General features: G+C 41.3%; 1 protein-coding gene across 1 annotated transcript; it reads left to right on the top strand.

The window, feature by feature from the left end:
- Positions 1 to 1,457: 1,457 nt before the first annotated feature.
- On the top strand, positions 1,458 to 13,549 carry rac2 (Rac family small GTPase 2). Its single transcript, XM_047344448.1, has 7 exons — positions 1,458 to 1,611; positions 5,145 to 5,216; positions 6,642 to 6,759; positions 7,940 to 8,002; positions 11,463 to 11,622; positions 12,369 to 12,502; positions 12,978 to 13,549. The coding sequence occupies exons 1-6, from the start codon at positions 1,577 to 1,579 to the stop codon at positions 12,497 to 12,499; spliced, it is 579 nt and encodes a 192-aa protein (XP_047200404.1). The 5' UTR covers positions 1,458 to 1,576; the 3' UTR covers positions 12,500 to 12,502; positions 12,978 to 13,549.
- The last annotated feature ends 1,324 nt before the right edge of the window (positions 13,550 to 14,873 follow it).

Raw genomic sequence — 14,873 nt, 5'->3', positions numbered from 1 at the left:
GTCAAAGGTCATGGTGACTGTGAACTTATATTTCTGTGAATGCAATATATCACAAACACCTGGAGGGACTGAATCTGCATCAATGGTCGAGGCTTAAGACAACGGGACATTGGTTCTAGTCTCTTAAAACAAATCCTGGAGGAGGAAATGTTTAACTCACAGTAACATGAGAACAAACAGTCTGAGAAAAACACAGGTAGCTAAATGACTCGGACTTGTAATTTTTAGTTTTGGACCATTGGGTGTTTTTGTAGACGTCAGATTGAAACGTCGTCCAGTGCGGAAGTGACACAAAGTGTTTGGAAATCTGCTCGAACAATGAAACTCAGTTGCAAAACACAGCGCAGGCCAGGAAGTGAGTTTTGAAATCCTGGCATCACGTCACATGTGAGGTAAACATGGAGCGGACACAAATTATTCATCCTGTAACTGCAGCTGAGATCATTTTATTTTGAAGAAAAGATCCTCCTCCCTCTCGGCTCTGTGTGGTGAACTGACTGAGGCGGACTTGACATTTGAAAACGTTTGATTCCAGTGGAAGTGACGACACAAACACGCTGACATAATTGTAAGTAAAGATTATGCTGAGGCGCCCTCTAGTGGAAGCGAAAGGACATCACAGTTATTATGAGTGCGTGTGAACGTTTGTGTGTTGCAATAGTTCACTTTCCAATTTGTCACTTGTTATGTGCAAATTAAAACTAAACTTAAACTACTTATAACAAACTTTATGTCTGTGTGTTTAGTGAAGAAGGTTAATCACCGTGGTTCTGTTCATTTCTTTGCTTTAAAAATCCCTTTAAAAAACAACAAACACGTTTTTTCATCTCTTAACTCAATCAAAATTAAACCTAAACCCCATAAACTAAATTACAGAGTCTGACATGTGTGTGAATTTGTGTGGCTTGCATTGGTATTGGTGCCAGGTATTACTCATGTTGTGGGGACCTAAATCTATTTACACACACACACACACATTTGTCTTCCGTATGTGGACAAAAAAGTGAGTCCACGTAATGTACGTTTTTAAACTTGAAGACATGTTTTAAGGTTTCGGTTTGATTAAAGTTCGGTTTAAACAAGTAGAAACTATGGTTGAGGTTAGAGTTAGTCTCTAACTGTCCTGTGTAGTCATGGAGACACTGCTGTGTGTCTGTGTGTTACTGTGTTACTGTGTTACTGTGTTAGCGTGTGTGTGCATATGATTGCAAAAGGAGGAAGTTTCAAATACAGCCCTTCAACTTCTTCCCTCTTACAAAACCCTTCACGTCCATTTTCACACCTTCGACCTGTTGCAACTTCTTCCATCTAACTTGTGGTGTACTTTACACCATTCACACGCCAATGACACAAGTTGTGCTGTTTAGGAGACGAAACACAAACACAACACAACACAGGAAGGAGAGATGAGTGCAGAAGTGAAGGGAGAGAGAGAGAGAGAGAGAGAGCGAGGGAGGAAGAAAGAGAGGCAGCAGAGGGAGGGGAGCGAGGGAGGTAACAGTTTCCTGTCGTCTCTGCACCTTCCCCTCCGAGTGTGTTTCTGTCAGCGAGCACAGACGAAGCTGAGCGGAACAGGATGCAGGCGATCAAATGTGTGGTCGTGGGAGATGGGTATGACATTTATTTATCTTCAACTTTATCTACTTTGTTATAACGGAAATCAAGATGTCGTCAAGATGTTGAATCTTGAAGTGTTAACTCAGCCGGTGTGTGATGGGGCTGTTTGGGGCCTCGGCCTCAGAGTTGAGGGGTTTTCTTCATAGATTGATCAACTTGTGTTTTAATGTGTTTGCTAAAAGACACTCCTGGACTCTTCAAACTCATGAGAGAACAGTGTGTCCGGTGATACGTGTCAAGCTGTAGGCGTGTGTTTGACAGCGCTGATTCACAGTGATGGGGCCTGATGAGGAGAACAGGCCACAACATGCAGGGAAATGCTTTAACGCAGCGCCGGCTCCGAGCAGAGGCTCTTACTGCAGATGGAAAACGAGAGAGGAGCTCCAGAAAAGAAAGAAAATGGAGGCTCTACTTTGTTAAAGCTGGACAATGTGAAACTCTTAAGATTTAAAAACCTTCTGCACCGTCTAAAGATTTAGAAGATTCAAACTTCTACGCTACTCTCTGTCCTTTAAGGTGGAGCAACAGTGTCATTTGTCGTGATGGGAAATTGTGAAGCGGAAGTGGTGAAGTCGTTGCTGCGGCGTGATCGATAAATAAAATTAGACACTTACAGAACGCACGCTTTACAGGACTGTGTGTGTTGAGCTTCCTGTTTGCGCTGAATGTGACACTGTGATTTAAAACTATAAAGTTAAGCTTTCATGACTTATTTAGGTGAACACACTAAAAGAAAGTTGCAAAGTTCCCCAAAAAAAAAGAAGCATTTATTTACGTCAAAGTGACAAATCCCTCTAGTGGTCGTAGAAATTAAGGCTTTTTATCTCAGACTTTATCCAATCTCCTAAAAGTTACATTTTTATTTAGCTAAAATCACAACACCAAATATGTTTTGGTAGGAAACGTGAATGCGATCAGATTAAAGTTGTTTTTAACAGCTACAAAGTAGTGAATTGTTGACAGATATTTTTGTTTTCCATCAGAATTTCTGATCTATTTCGAGTGAGAACAGCATCATAAATGTTTTTTAGACATTCAGAGCACTTGGTTAAGTTTGAGGAATAATCCTGTTGTGGTTTTAAATTTTCAGGGACAACACGTTTAAGTAAATTTGACCAAGACATCGATCTTTGTCCAACCTTAACCAACACGTTTTGTCTGTGAGACACCACACCTCATTTATTTATTCATCCACAGCTGTGCACATCTGGACAAGCGCAGCAGAAAGTAGTAATTTGACTGTTTTCTGAAATTGCTGGAGGACAAAAAGATAAATTCAGACACTTTTCAGTTGTAGCTGGTGTTGGCGTTACAAGTCATTGCGGAAATATAGAAGCAGTTTTGACTTTATTTGTGCTCATTTGGGGTTTTCCACCAAACAAAGAAGTTGAATTTCGTTGAGACAGCAGAGAAACTTCATCCCCCTGCAGCTGCTTGTGTGTGAACACGTGTCGATGTCTCTCTGTGTGACTAAAGAGATGTGAAGCAGAGAGAGGAGGAAGTTGTAGAAAGTCGGCTGCTGATAGATCAAACCTTGTGTAACACGTGCATGTTTAATGGATCTATGGATGGATCACATCTCGGTCACTAGAAGCGTTAAACTCTGATTTTAAAATCTCGTAACACACAAACAATCTCATGCTGGCAAACTCAAATTAATCAAAAATCTAAATAACATCACAGTATTTTAGATTCTAGTGTGTCCCCCCCCCAAAAAAAAAATTGAAATGACGCAGCGATAAAATGAGAAGGAAAAGAACATTTTATTGTATTTAAACACTGTTGTATTATTTGGCTTTTTGATGAATTTTAGTTTTGGTTTGGAACATTCACACTGGGTAAACATCAACCAGCTTATCTGAAGAGAATCAAGCTGATACAGAAAAAGAGAAGAATCGTGTCATGTCAACAAACATGAAGGAGATATTACCCATAATCCTCTGCTTCCTGAACCAGAAGAGCTGATGCTGTAACAAATCCAACAAACTCTGTTTAGAATTCTTCACATTTCCAGAGTTTCCTGCTGAATATTGGAGATAAACTCTGGTTTTTAATAACTTCTGAGTCTTTTTAACTGATCTACCATCAAACTCATTTTAATCAAGCTGCGGCTTTAAGGTCAAAGATAAAAAGATATAAAACTACTTTCATGTAAACAAACATGATCAGATTTGTTTCCTGCATCCTGTATTTTTTTGGACTGGACCAAGCAGAGGAAAACGGGGGTGTCTCGAACAGAGATGCACAAAATGACGAAAAAAGGTTGTGTTTTGATGCGATGCTGACGAGAGCCCAAACCAAGAGGCTGCACACGAAGACAGAAACAAGGAGGAGGAGATGAAAATGAGACGGAAACGGAGACGGAGCGAGAATGAGTCTCCTTTGAAGAGTTGGCTGAGATAAAAGCAGATAACGAGGGATGGTGTGAGAGGAGGAGAGGAACTTTGATGGAAAACCAGATAGAGAGCGAACAGAGAGAGATCAGACGTGGACGTTTTTTTTCTTCTTCACTTTGGCTGGTTCCTGTTTTCAGCTTCTGAAACAGATCAGTTCCTTTTTTCGCTCACACACAACCACAAAAGACAAACACACACACACACACACACACACGCTGGTATGTCTATACTTCTGACAGAAAACACTCCCCAATCCTAACAATAAAAACGTTACTTTTGACCTCTCACTGTCGTCGTACAAACAAAGTCTTGATCCTAAAAAACTACAAAAACTAAAACTACAACAGTCATCCTTCGACAAAGAGTTGAGCCAAATCCATGAGCTTTATCTTGAATTTTTATCTTCGTCTATATACTTGAGAATCTGAAGGTAAATTTCATCCCCACAGACAAACCACAAGCAGAACAGTTGGGGATTTGGGTTCCTGAGCTGCAGATTACACAGTTTCGAGATGAGCTTCCCCTGCTGAAGATGCATTTCTCTGTGTGTGTGTGTGTGTGTGAAGACGAGTTCTGGTGATGTGGTTGAAACGCTGACAGCAAAGCTCTGGAACAAAATAAGAACAAGGCCAGTCGACACTTGTTTGATCGGCTCTACCCCGCTGTGGAAGTCGAGACGAGCCGATCGCTTCTGCCCCTGGAATCTTAAAATCCAAACAAGAGTTGACCTGTGATACCCTGTGTTGACCAGTCGGAGCCTAAACTCCGAGATGTCAGTGCATGTGACTGATGAAAGCTGTCCCACAATGCAGTGCACAAAGAGAAAGGGACGAGCCCCTCACAGTTGAGCGGCAGCGGCATTTTGAAGTCATAGTGTGAGTGATGTCGGTCGGTGCACGTCTTGCATCATTTCCTGTCACCACTCGATGTTTCAAAAAGAAGAACAGAGTGAAAAATAGTCTCATTGTACATATTACATACTGTTGTTATATATATATATATATATTTGTGACGTGGGACAAAGATTGTGTCCCTCCCACCTTTATTCTTTATCTCTTGCTTCAGACTTTATAGCCTCAGACGTTATTATTGTCTTCATCAAAAAAATGTGTTTTTACTTGTTTGATTCAGAGCTGTCGGAAAAACATGTCTCCTCATCAGCTACACAACCAATGCCTTCCCCGGGGAATACATTCCTACTGTGTGAGTATGACACACACACACACACACACACACACACACACACACACACACACACACACACACACACACACACACACGCACACACACACACACACACGTCTCTCTCTCTCTCTCTCTCTCTCTCTCTCTCTCTCTCTCTGTCTGAATGTAAATGAAAAACAGTAAAATTACAACAATTAAATATGTAGCTGCACTTACAAGGATTTATCATTATGAACACACATTCATTGCACATGTCTTAATATACACAGACACAACACAACACACACACACACACACACACACACACACACACACACACACACACACACACACACACACACACACAGATGTCTGACAGGTTCGGACTGGCAGCAGCCTGATTAAACCCCGGCAGCTACAGTAAAGACAGAGGCTGAATGATTCCACTAAAGTGCTGCTGCTTTGTTTGCTGAGCTCGCAATTATTAGATCTTTATAGGAAGAAATTAAATAACAAACTTATTTAATAAAGGGTGATGTGAGGAATAAAATTAAGTAATTTAAAGTAGAACTCCTTAAAAGTCGCCTGTTCACAAAAGCTTAAAAAACAAAAAGGTGTTTCATTTCTGACCTTCTTGGTGTGAAGGAAACTTGGTACCATGAAAAAGGTTTTATATAAATCCAAATTATCATTATGATCACAAATATTGTTATGAAATTGATACAGACATAAAATATTATTTAAAATTATGTAGATATATTATATAAACAGAAAATTAAACTTATGCCTGACATTAAAAAAAAATCATCTTAACCAGGGAGTTGGTCATATAACTGTAGGTGTCAGCCAATAACAATACTAATCATAATAATAGCAATTATAATTCAGCTGCATTTGTATATTACTTTTCTTAACAAAAATATACAAAGTGCTTCACAAGAGGATAAAACTACAATAACATTTAATAGAAATGCAAATAAATAAAATATCAAAAGCATAAATAATTTAATTTACTGAAGTTGTGAAATTACTTAATAAAAAAATCTGACACAATCAAAGAGGTTGGAAGAGTCCCAATGACTTTATATTGGTCTATACATGGTAATAACACACACACACACACACACACACACACACACACACACACACACACACACACACACACACACACACACACACACACACACACACACAGCAGATGAGTGGTGTTTCAGTGTCTCCACATGGAGGCAGTGCTGCATTAACATCACAGACTCGGTGGTTATTTTCAATAAGAAAGAAGCTCACAGTTTCCAATGAGCTTCTCTAATCACCAGCTCCTGCTCTCCGTCTAATTCTAAGAACCCAACGTGACATTTGTATTACGAATTACAAATGATTGACGGTTTGGAATCACCCTTTAAATGACTGTCTGACTCTCGAGGCGGCTGATTGATCGACCGCTGACCTTCTCGCTCCCCACAGGTTCGACAACTACTCGGCTAATGTGATGGTGGACAGCAAACCAGTCAACCTGGGCCTGTGGGATACAGCGGGACAGGAAGACTACGACAGGCTCCGCCCGCTGTCCTACCCACAGACGGTACACACACACACACACACACACACACACACACACACACACACACATACGCATAGATGGATAGATGGATGGATGGATGGATGGAGTCAGAGTTCAATAGAAAATATAAGACACACTTTGTCTCCCGCTGGTTTCACAGAGTTCCTGATCAATAAAAAAATACAGCAGCCTGTCGTATGTCTCATTAAATTCAAAGACAGGGAAAGACAAGACAAGAACAGACGAGAAGTTACTGAGGAAGCGGCTGAGCGCGGTGAAGCATACGGCGGAAACACAGATAGGAATTTCATTTGGAACTTAGTAATGGACGATGTGACCGTAGCGTAGCAAAGCAACGACGTGAAGGAAACAGAAATGAATCGCACACATAGTTATCGACAGGTGTAAATATGCAATAGGCCTATTCACGATTATGGAGGATGCTATTCGGAGTGAGATGTTTCTCCATGAAACCCAGAGTGATTTGTATTTCATTCTTTAATGGATTACGTTCTATAACTTAGTGAAAATATATGGATACTAACTTACGTGGTTTGTCCAGAGCTTTCCTTCCCCCCGGCTGTGGTCCTCATCAGCATCACGTCCTCAGCAGTAGTTTGAATTGAAGGTTCTAGATCAATACACAGATTGAAATATGTTCAACAGCATGAAGGAAATGAGTGAAACACACACACACACACACACACACACACACATATATTCTGTACATATAAACAATATCTACATCTGTGAGAGATACTTTTCAGTGTGAGAGTATTCTCCAGTTTCTCCATGAAACAAGAGGAAATCATGTGACGTGTACTTCATTCCATAAAATTGATTGAATTCTGTGAAAACGTAATCATACACAGTTACGTTTAGAGTCCCCCACAAAATGTGTCCCTTTATCAGCATCACTTGCTCAGTTGTCATGGAGATGGAGTGGTTATTATTCCGTGGCGGGTGAAGTGATAACAGAAATCAATTTCATGAGACACAAGTGATGAGGGAGTAAAAGCACGTTGCTATAAGTTTAATGGTTTTTAAAAGACCATTTGAAATCATGAAAACAATATGTTTTACCAATTCCTGCTCACGCTGCGTCAGTTTGGTCAAATCTATCTCATCTTCACCTTCTCGTTGTTCATCTACAGTATCTCTTCATCGTCTCTCCTCTTCCTCCTCCCCTCGTTTCCTGCAGGATGTTTTCCTGATCTGTTTCTCCCTGGTGAGCCCGGCCTCCTACGAGAACGTCAGAGCTAAGGTGAGTCTTGACACCTGAAAACTATACATTTATATATCCTATATCGAGGTAGAGCTGATCAATATCCTTGACTGTCGGTATCACATGGAAGAAACTTGATGCTTGCTTCTTTTCCTACACGTGTTTTAAATAATCGAGACTGTTGGATAGAACTTGTTCCCGTGTGCATCACCACTTTATGTGTCATCGATGATATTCTCCAACACTGTGTCTGACTGTTGAACAATGATTCACACGAACAAACCACATCTACTTGAAGTCACACAAGTTATGATCTTTTGTTTTCTTAAATCACAGTTATATTTACATTATAGCTACAACACATGCAGTTGCAGCCCTTTGCCAGTGAGGGGTGCTGCAGCCCCCTCACCACCGCTACTTCCAGCGTCCTGAAAACTCATCCGTCAATTTATAAATCTTTTGTTTAATTGATGACAAAACTCTGTCAGAATGTTATATGCAGTTTGTCTGGGACCAATCAAATTAGCTTATTTCTGTTCAACTTAATATAAACATTAATTTAAAGGTATAGGGTGTAGAATTTAGTGACATCTAGTGGTGAAGTGTCATGTTGCAGCTGAACACCCCTCACCTCACCCTCCCCTTCCAAACATGAAGAGAACCTGTGGTAACCTTCAGTTGTCATAAAAACTCAAAATGTTTAATTTGTCCAGTCTGGGCTACTGTAAAAAAACATGGCTGCCTCCACAGAGAGGACCCGATCTTGATATAATAAAAAATATCGTAATATAAAGTATTTAAATATTAAGGTCCCACTCTAGGGTCAAGAAAACAACAATTTGTACAATCTAGATGAAACACACTCGTGAAAACATCACCAGGATTATTTTCATATTCAGTTTCTTCCAATTGATTCTTCCACCTAAATCTTACACACTGGACCTTTAACATTAATTTAACATATTTAAAGGTATAATGGTATAAACAGGGGACAATAGAAGCTGGATCCAGTGATTGTTTGGCTAATAAGTGACTTCATCTGTTAATCAATAATCAAAACTGTTGCAGATTGATATTCTAAATGATTGATTGGTCATCTCAGGTCATAGACTTGTGATTTCCGTCCTCCCCTCCATGTTCCACTCCTGCTTTTTCCGATTCAGCGTCATGCGGGTTAACGAGAAGACACCAGCTTCATTGTGAGACGAGACCTTTCATGTTCGGGCACTCTCTAATGAAGTGCTCTCGAGGTTAAGGCTTTCATTCATGAGCTCCAACGAGCCGAGCTTCAACGGCAGCTCCTTCATTGTTGACCTCTCTCCGAACCAGTCGCACATCTTCATTCAGCCCAGTCCGTCCTATAGGAAGACAAAGGGGGGTGACGTTGTGAATATTGATCAGACTCGCTTTTAGTGAGATTCACCGCCGCTGCGTCCTTCAGTGTGAATCCCAAGTAAGTCGCCATGGTAACAAGGAGCTGGAGAGGTACCGCAGAAGTGGGTCCTGGTAGATGAAATGGCGAGGAAGGAATTTAAAAGGAGGAGCAGGTTATGAGGAGGTAAAAAAAGAAAACGCTGGTGAAACTTCAATGTAGTGGGAAGAGGACGGAAGAGGTGGATCGGATCCGACTTTCTTCATCATTATGAGATCGTCGTTTTTTTCAACATTTTCCTTGATTTCTCAGGGAGTAACACGTGGATCTAGATGGAAAACTGAAAATCAGACATCATCAAGGGGACTGATATTTATGAGAGTGTGCAATTTGGTGTGGATCCGGATAAAAATCCAGATGTGGTGAATTTTAATGTGGTTTCACAAGGAGACTGAAGTATGAGCTCATGTGGTCATGACAACAACTGCCACTGTTTTCACTAATTGGGTGTTTTATTAACAACATCTTCGGGATCCTTGTAAAACCCCTTGAATAGTTACATCCATATATGTCCATACAGAAACATATTGCACATGATTCTGAATCAACGAGACCAAAGTCCTGGCATCTGTCAATGTCTCAGACCAAAATAAAACTGGATCAAACTAAATGAGAGCTTCTCTTGGCATTTTGAACTCGGCCGTTTCGCTTATTCAGAAAAACAGAGGTGAATTTGACAGTCTTTACTTCCTCATATCGCCATCTGCAGCCGATCCCAATTCCAGGTTGTTCGGCCTCTAATTCCGAGACGTTGTCTGGTTTAAAAAAAAACAAAAAACTAAACAGCTTCACAATCCGTCTTTAATCAGTTTTAGAAAGCTCATTTGTCTTTCCCGTGTGTGGGTGTTAACGAGTATCGACAGCGAGCGGCCGGAGCAGCTAAATGTCGAGCAAATCAAAGGGAAATGACACGGTGGAGTATCGATTAGCAGCCTCCTGTGCACGCAACGTCCATCCATCACCAATCAGACTGTATTCAAACTGTGCTGCATTACATGACGCACGGTCAAGCGAGAGAAAAGAGCAGACAGATTGGTGCGGCGCTTAACAACCACCATTTTGTGGCATTAAAAGGAAATTAAATCTTTTATTTCACGACTGATGCGCCACAGGAAAACATGAAAAGTGAAAGAAGATAAATTACACAAACAGTGAATATTAGTGGAATTCTTTACGTCTTCTGTTGAGTGGGACTTTGTTTTATGCTGTAAAGTCAGATTCACTTCATTTCTTGAGTCAAATCTCAGAGGCTTGAGAAAAGCCAAATATAAAGTTCATTTAAAAGGAGTTAAAGAGACAGGAGCTGAAACCAAGTGTTTCAGACAGAGGCTGAAAGGAGGAGCTGCAGCAATCTGCGGAAAGTGATGTAAACCTTCTCAGGTAATAACACAAATTAGAATTATCAACCTGATTATGATTAGAACATGTTTCCTTTGGCTAAATCAAGATAATTCAAGTTCAAATCAGGTGGACTCAAGAAATCCAGGAATTTGAATCACGGAATGGTTAAAAACTTTAGCTCTTCACAGTGAGACAGTTGAAAAACTGAGTCTAAAAAGCAGCAGTATGATTCATCAGGTTTTACCCATAATCCCCCACATTGGATTTGCCAAATCCAAAACTACGACTGTCGCTGGTGTGCGAGCGCTAAAAGAGAATCGGCTTAATTCCTCCAGCCGATACTGATCTTTAATTTGCTCACCGAGGGAAATGGATGGAGGGAGAATGAAAGAGGCAAAGAGAAGAGGGAGAGACAGACGTCCGAGGGTTGAAAAGGGACAAGTGAAGGAGAGATCAAAGGGAAAAAGAAGGGAGATACTGGGAGAGAGATAGAAAGATGTTGATACAGGACTGAAAATAAAATACTTCATCTTGGGGCCTAAACACTGAATTACAGCCATTTCTTCTTCTCATTCTTACATGTTTAAATTGTTCACCTTATTTCATGACAATTCCTAAAAACTCCCTCATCTAACTTCACATTCTTTCCAATTTTTCCTCTTTCTTCTCGTCTCCCGTCTTCTTCTCACCTCCCCCTCTTCTGTGTTTGCCTCCGTCCGATTCCAGTGGTACCCGGAGGTTCGTCACCACTGCCCCTCCACACCCATCATCCTGGTGGGCACCAAGCTGGATCTGCGGGACGAGAAGGACACTATTGAGAAGCTGAAGGAGAAGAAGCTCTCACCGATCACCTATCCTCACGGCCTGGCTCTGGCAAAGGATATAGGTCAGTCCCACGTTGATGAGGTTCTCTCAGGTCTTGTTTGACTGTGGCCTCTGTAGATGTAGAGAATGTGGTCCACACATTAGCTTTGCCTCTGATGTTGGTTGATTTGGTGCCATTACTGTGGTGATATTGACTCTACGGACAGTGTAATCACATATGAGACATAGTCGATAATTATCCTCTCTTCAAGATGAAAGTCACTGGTGATCAAAACGTCGTGAGAAGTTGTGAGAGAGTAAAAACACCTTTTGAGCAGCTGCACGTTAGAGGATTTACAATTTTAGAAACGTGAGAGACCACAGAAGTCACACACAAGACAAGATTTGTCCGGAACGTAAGACCACACACGTGTTTGTAGAAAATTAACGATTCCAGAAGCTGCTTCCAGGTCCTGACTCAACTGGTACCATTAAGATTAGCTTGTAAACCCCATCATGACATTTCACCCAAACAAACCTGGCAGAAACCTTAAGAGTTGAAGGTGCACTCTGACTTTTAAGTTTGCTCCATGTTCCTTTCACTGGAGTGGGCAGAGGTTCTGACTCCTGCTGAAGACAGCCACCAGGGGGCGGTGGAGGTTTCACTTCTGAGGCGCTGCCCTGTCGTCATGAAGGGACACGCAGCGTTTCTTTTCAAACACGCCTAAAACACACATTTAGATGCACTAGTCTTCTTGTCTATGCCTCCGCCTGATCCCTTCATTCATCCTTCATGTCTCACCTGCGTGGTTTTGTTTACATGTATAGACGCAGTGAAATACCTGGAGTGCTCGGCTCTGACCCAGCGTGGTCTGAAGACTGTGTTTGATGAGGCCATCCGGGCCGTGCTCTGCCCCCAGCCCACCAAGGTCAAGAAGAAGCCCTGCTCACTGCTGTAAATGGTGAGAAACTGAAAGGTCAAAGCGAGGGCAAAGTGTGGGAGTATCCTTAATGGTTCATTCATTCATTTCCTTTCCCTGGATCTGAAGTCTACACAACTTATAAGAGAAAGAAAACATCAGTCACACAAATTGACAAGACAAAGACAGAGAGAGTGAGAGAGATCGATGGAGTGAGCTCTGAAAATAAAGGCTGATTCTCGCCGAGGAATTTCTCCAGTGTCACGTTTGACATGTGAAATAAAAGTTGCGATCACAGACCCAGGGTAATTAACTGTCTCTTCAAGGCAGATTTTCAATTTGTCACGTGGAGGACAGGTATAATGTAGTGATCTGGAAAACGCAGCAATAATGTGACAGGCAACAAACCAATAAGCCTTTTCTCCACAGGAGGTACATTAACAACTGAATAACAAAGTCCAAATTTTAAAAAAGGATCCAAGTTTGAGCTTTTAAATTTCATCTTTTGTTTTTTCAGATTCTTCCAGGACCAGGGAGACGAGAGGAAGAGATTCAAACTGCTGAGCCCGGGTTTTAAGAAGAACATTTGAAATGTCTGTAATATTTCTAAGAGAAAAACACAACTAGATTTCCACTAGTTAAAAAAACAAACAAACATGCTTTCGCAGTCGTAAAACAATGGTACAATACTTTCTGTACAGCGGGACTGAATCTTAAAGTTCATTTTATACGCAGCAGCAGCATTTACCACATCTCTGTAAGATAAGACCATTTTATTAGAGTGTATCACCCAGATCACAGATTGTAGATGAATCCACACTTCCTGCTTTTGTTTGCACTTCTGGGGCCCAGAGTAAATAAAGGTGTCTTGTGCCTCTTGAATATTTGTTCGAGTGAAAACATGGAGCCGCAGTAAGATTATCTGACGATGTGCTTTCAGCTGTTGATGTACGAGCGCTAACGATTAAGAATAAGGATTAGGATATAGTTTTGTGTAAGTAGGGAAGTGAACAATGTTTTTCAATTAACAATTATTGACAAATGTATCCTTTGTTGTGATATGAAAATAAAAGATCTGTATCTTTAAAATTATCCTTTCAAGCATCATGGTGGGGGACACCCGGGACAGGAGGCCAGTGTATCGCAACTATCTCAGTCGGGTCAATTAAGAGACTCCAATTAACATAACCCCATTGGATTGTGGGAGAAAACCTACGAGGACACAGCGGCTGTGTCCGAAATCACCCACTCTAGCGCACCATAGTGAGTTTTCCTTGTTGTGGTGGTGTCTGAATGTCGTGACACGTCGTACGGATGTTAATAGAAGCAGAGCAGCGCGTCGCAGCACAAACTGCAGGAAACAAGTTTATTTCTATATTTAAGGATGATCATTCAATATGTTTTTTTGTTTAAGTGTAAAATAAACCTTTACTGTGGGATTTTCCACCGGCCGACGTTGTTGTTTTTGTTGTTGTGCGTCAAAATCCTGTGACAATGACGTCAGCGTATAGTTATCTCTATGTAGAAGTCACTATATGGTCAAGTAGGGAATAGTGAGGGAGTGATTTCAGACACAGCCGGGGAGAACATGCAAACTCCACAAACCAGGATTCGAACAAAGAACCTTGCTATGAAACATCCGGGTTAACCACTTCACCACCATGCCGACCTTTCAAGCCTTTAAAGAGCAGCACTTTGAAAGTTTGCAGCCCCCATCTCACCCCCTCCCATCGGCCCTCTCGCCAGCGCTGCGTGGCAAAATATCCAGAATCGAAATGACGGTTTCTACACACGTGCCGCTGCGACGGTCAAGTGTGGCGTCGCATCTTCATGTTGTCTGCAGCCGTCTGTACGCCGCGCCAGACATGCATCATCATCATCATCATCATCATCATCATCATCATCACCTGCACCATCCCAGCAGTGAGACGAATGAGCAGCACGTGGAGGGTCTGACTCACAAACATTACGCTGCTTCGGATCACATTTCTACCATCTGGCACAGACATCATCCATCTCACTTCGCCTGAGACACCGGGACAGTGGCATCAATCTGACTTCTGTGTTTCGGGCTGATAAACAGACTGATTAATGGAATAAATGAAGGTCAACATCGCTCATTATTTGTTTAAGTGTGTGTCTGGGAGAACAAATGATCCTGTGTGGGTTGAATACACAATCAGATGCACAACGACTGCACCACCATATCATGATAAGTACACTTTAGAAAACAGTAAACGGCCAAAAGAGTTCAAACATTTATCTTAACCTCATAAATCCTTCAAATGTTTGTTCCTGAATGAACATAATGGATTGTAGGTTTTAGTTTATAAAGAATCGTGGCCAGTGCATGTTTATGAAACCACGCTACTGTCCAGCCCATTTCAAAGAAACGTAATTCTGCTGTGTCCAT

The sequence above is a fragment of the Hippoglossus stenolepis genome, chromosome 2, assembly GCF_022539355.2.
Source record: "Hippoglossus stenolepis isolate QCI-W04-F060 chromosome 2, HSTE1.2, whole genome shotgun sequence".
Classification (NCBI taxonomy): domain Eukaryota; kingdom Metazoa; phylum Chordata; class Actinopteri; order Pleuronectiformes; family Pleuronectidae; genus Hippoglossus; species Hippoglossus stenolepis.
This window is presented reverse-complemented; position numbering and strand designations above follow the sequence as displayed.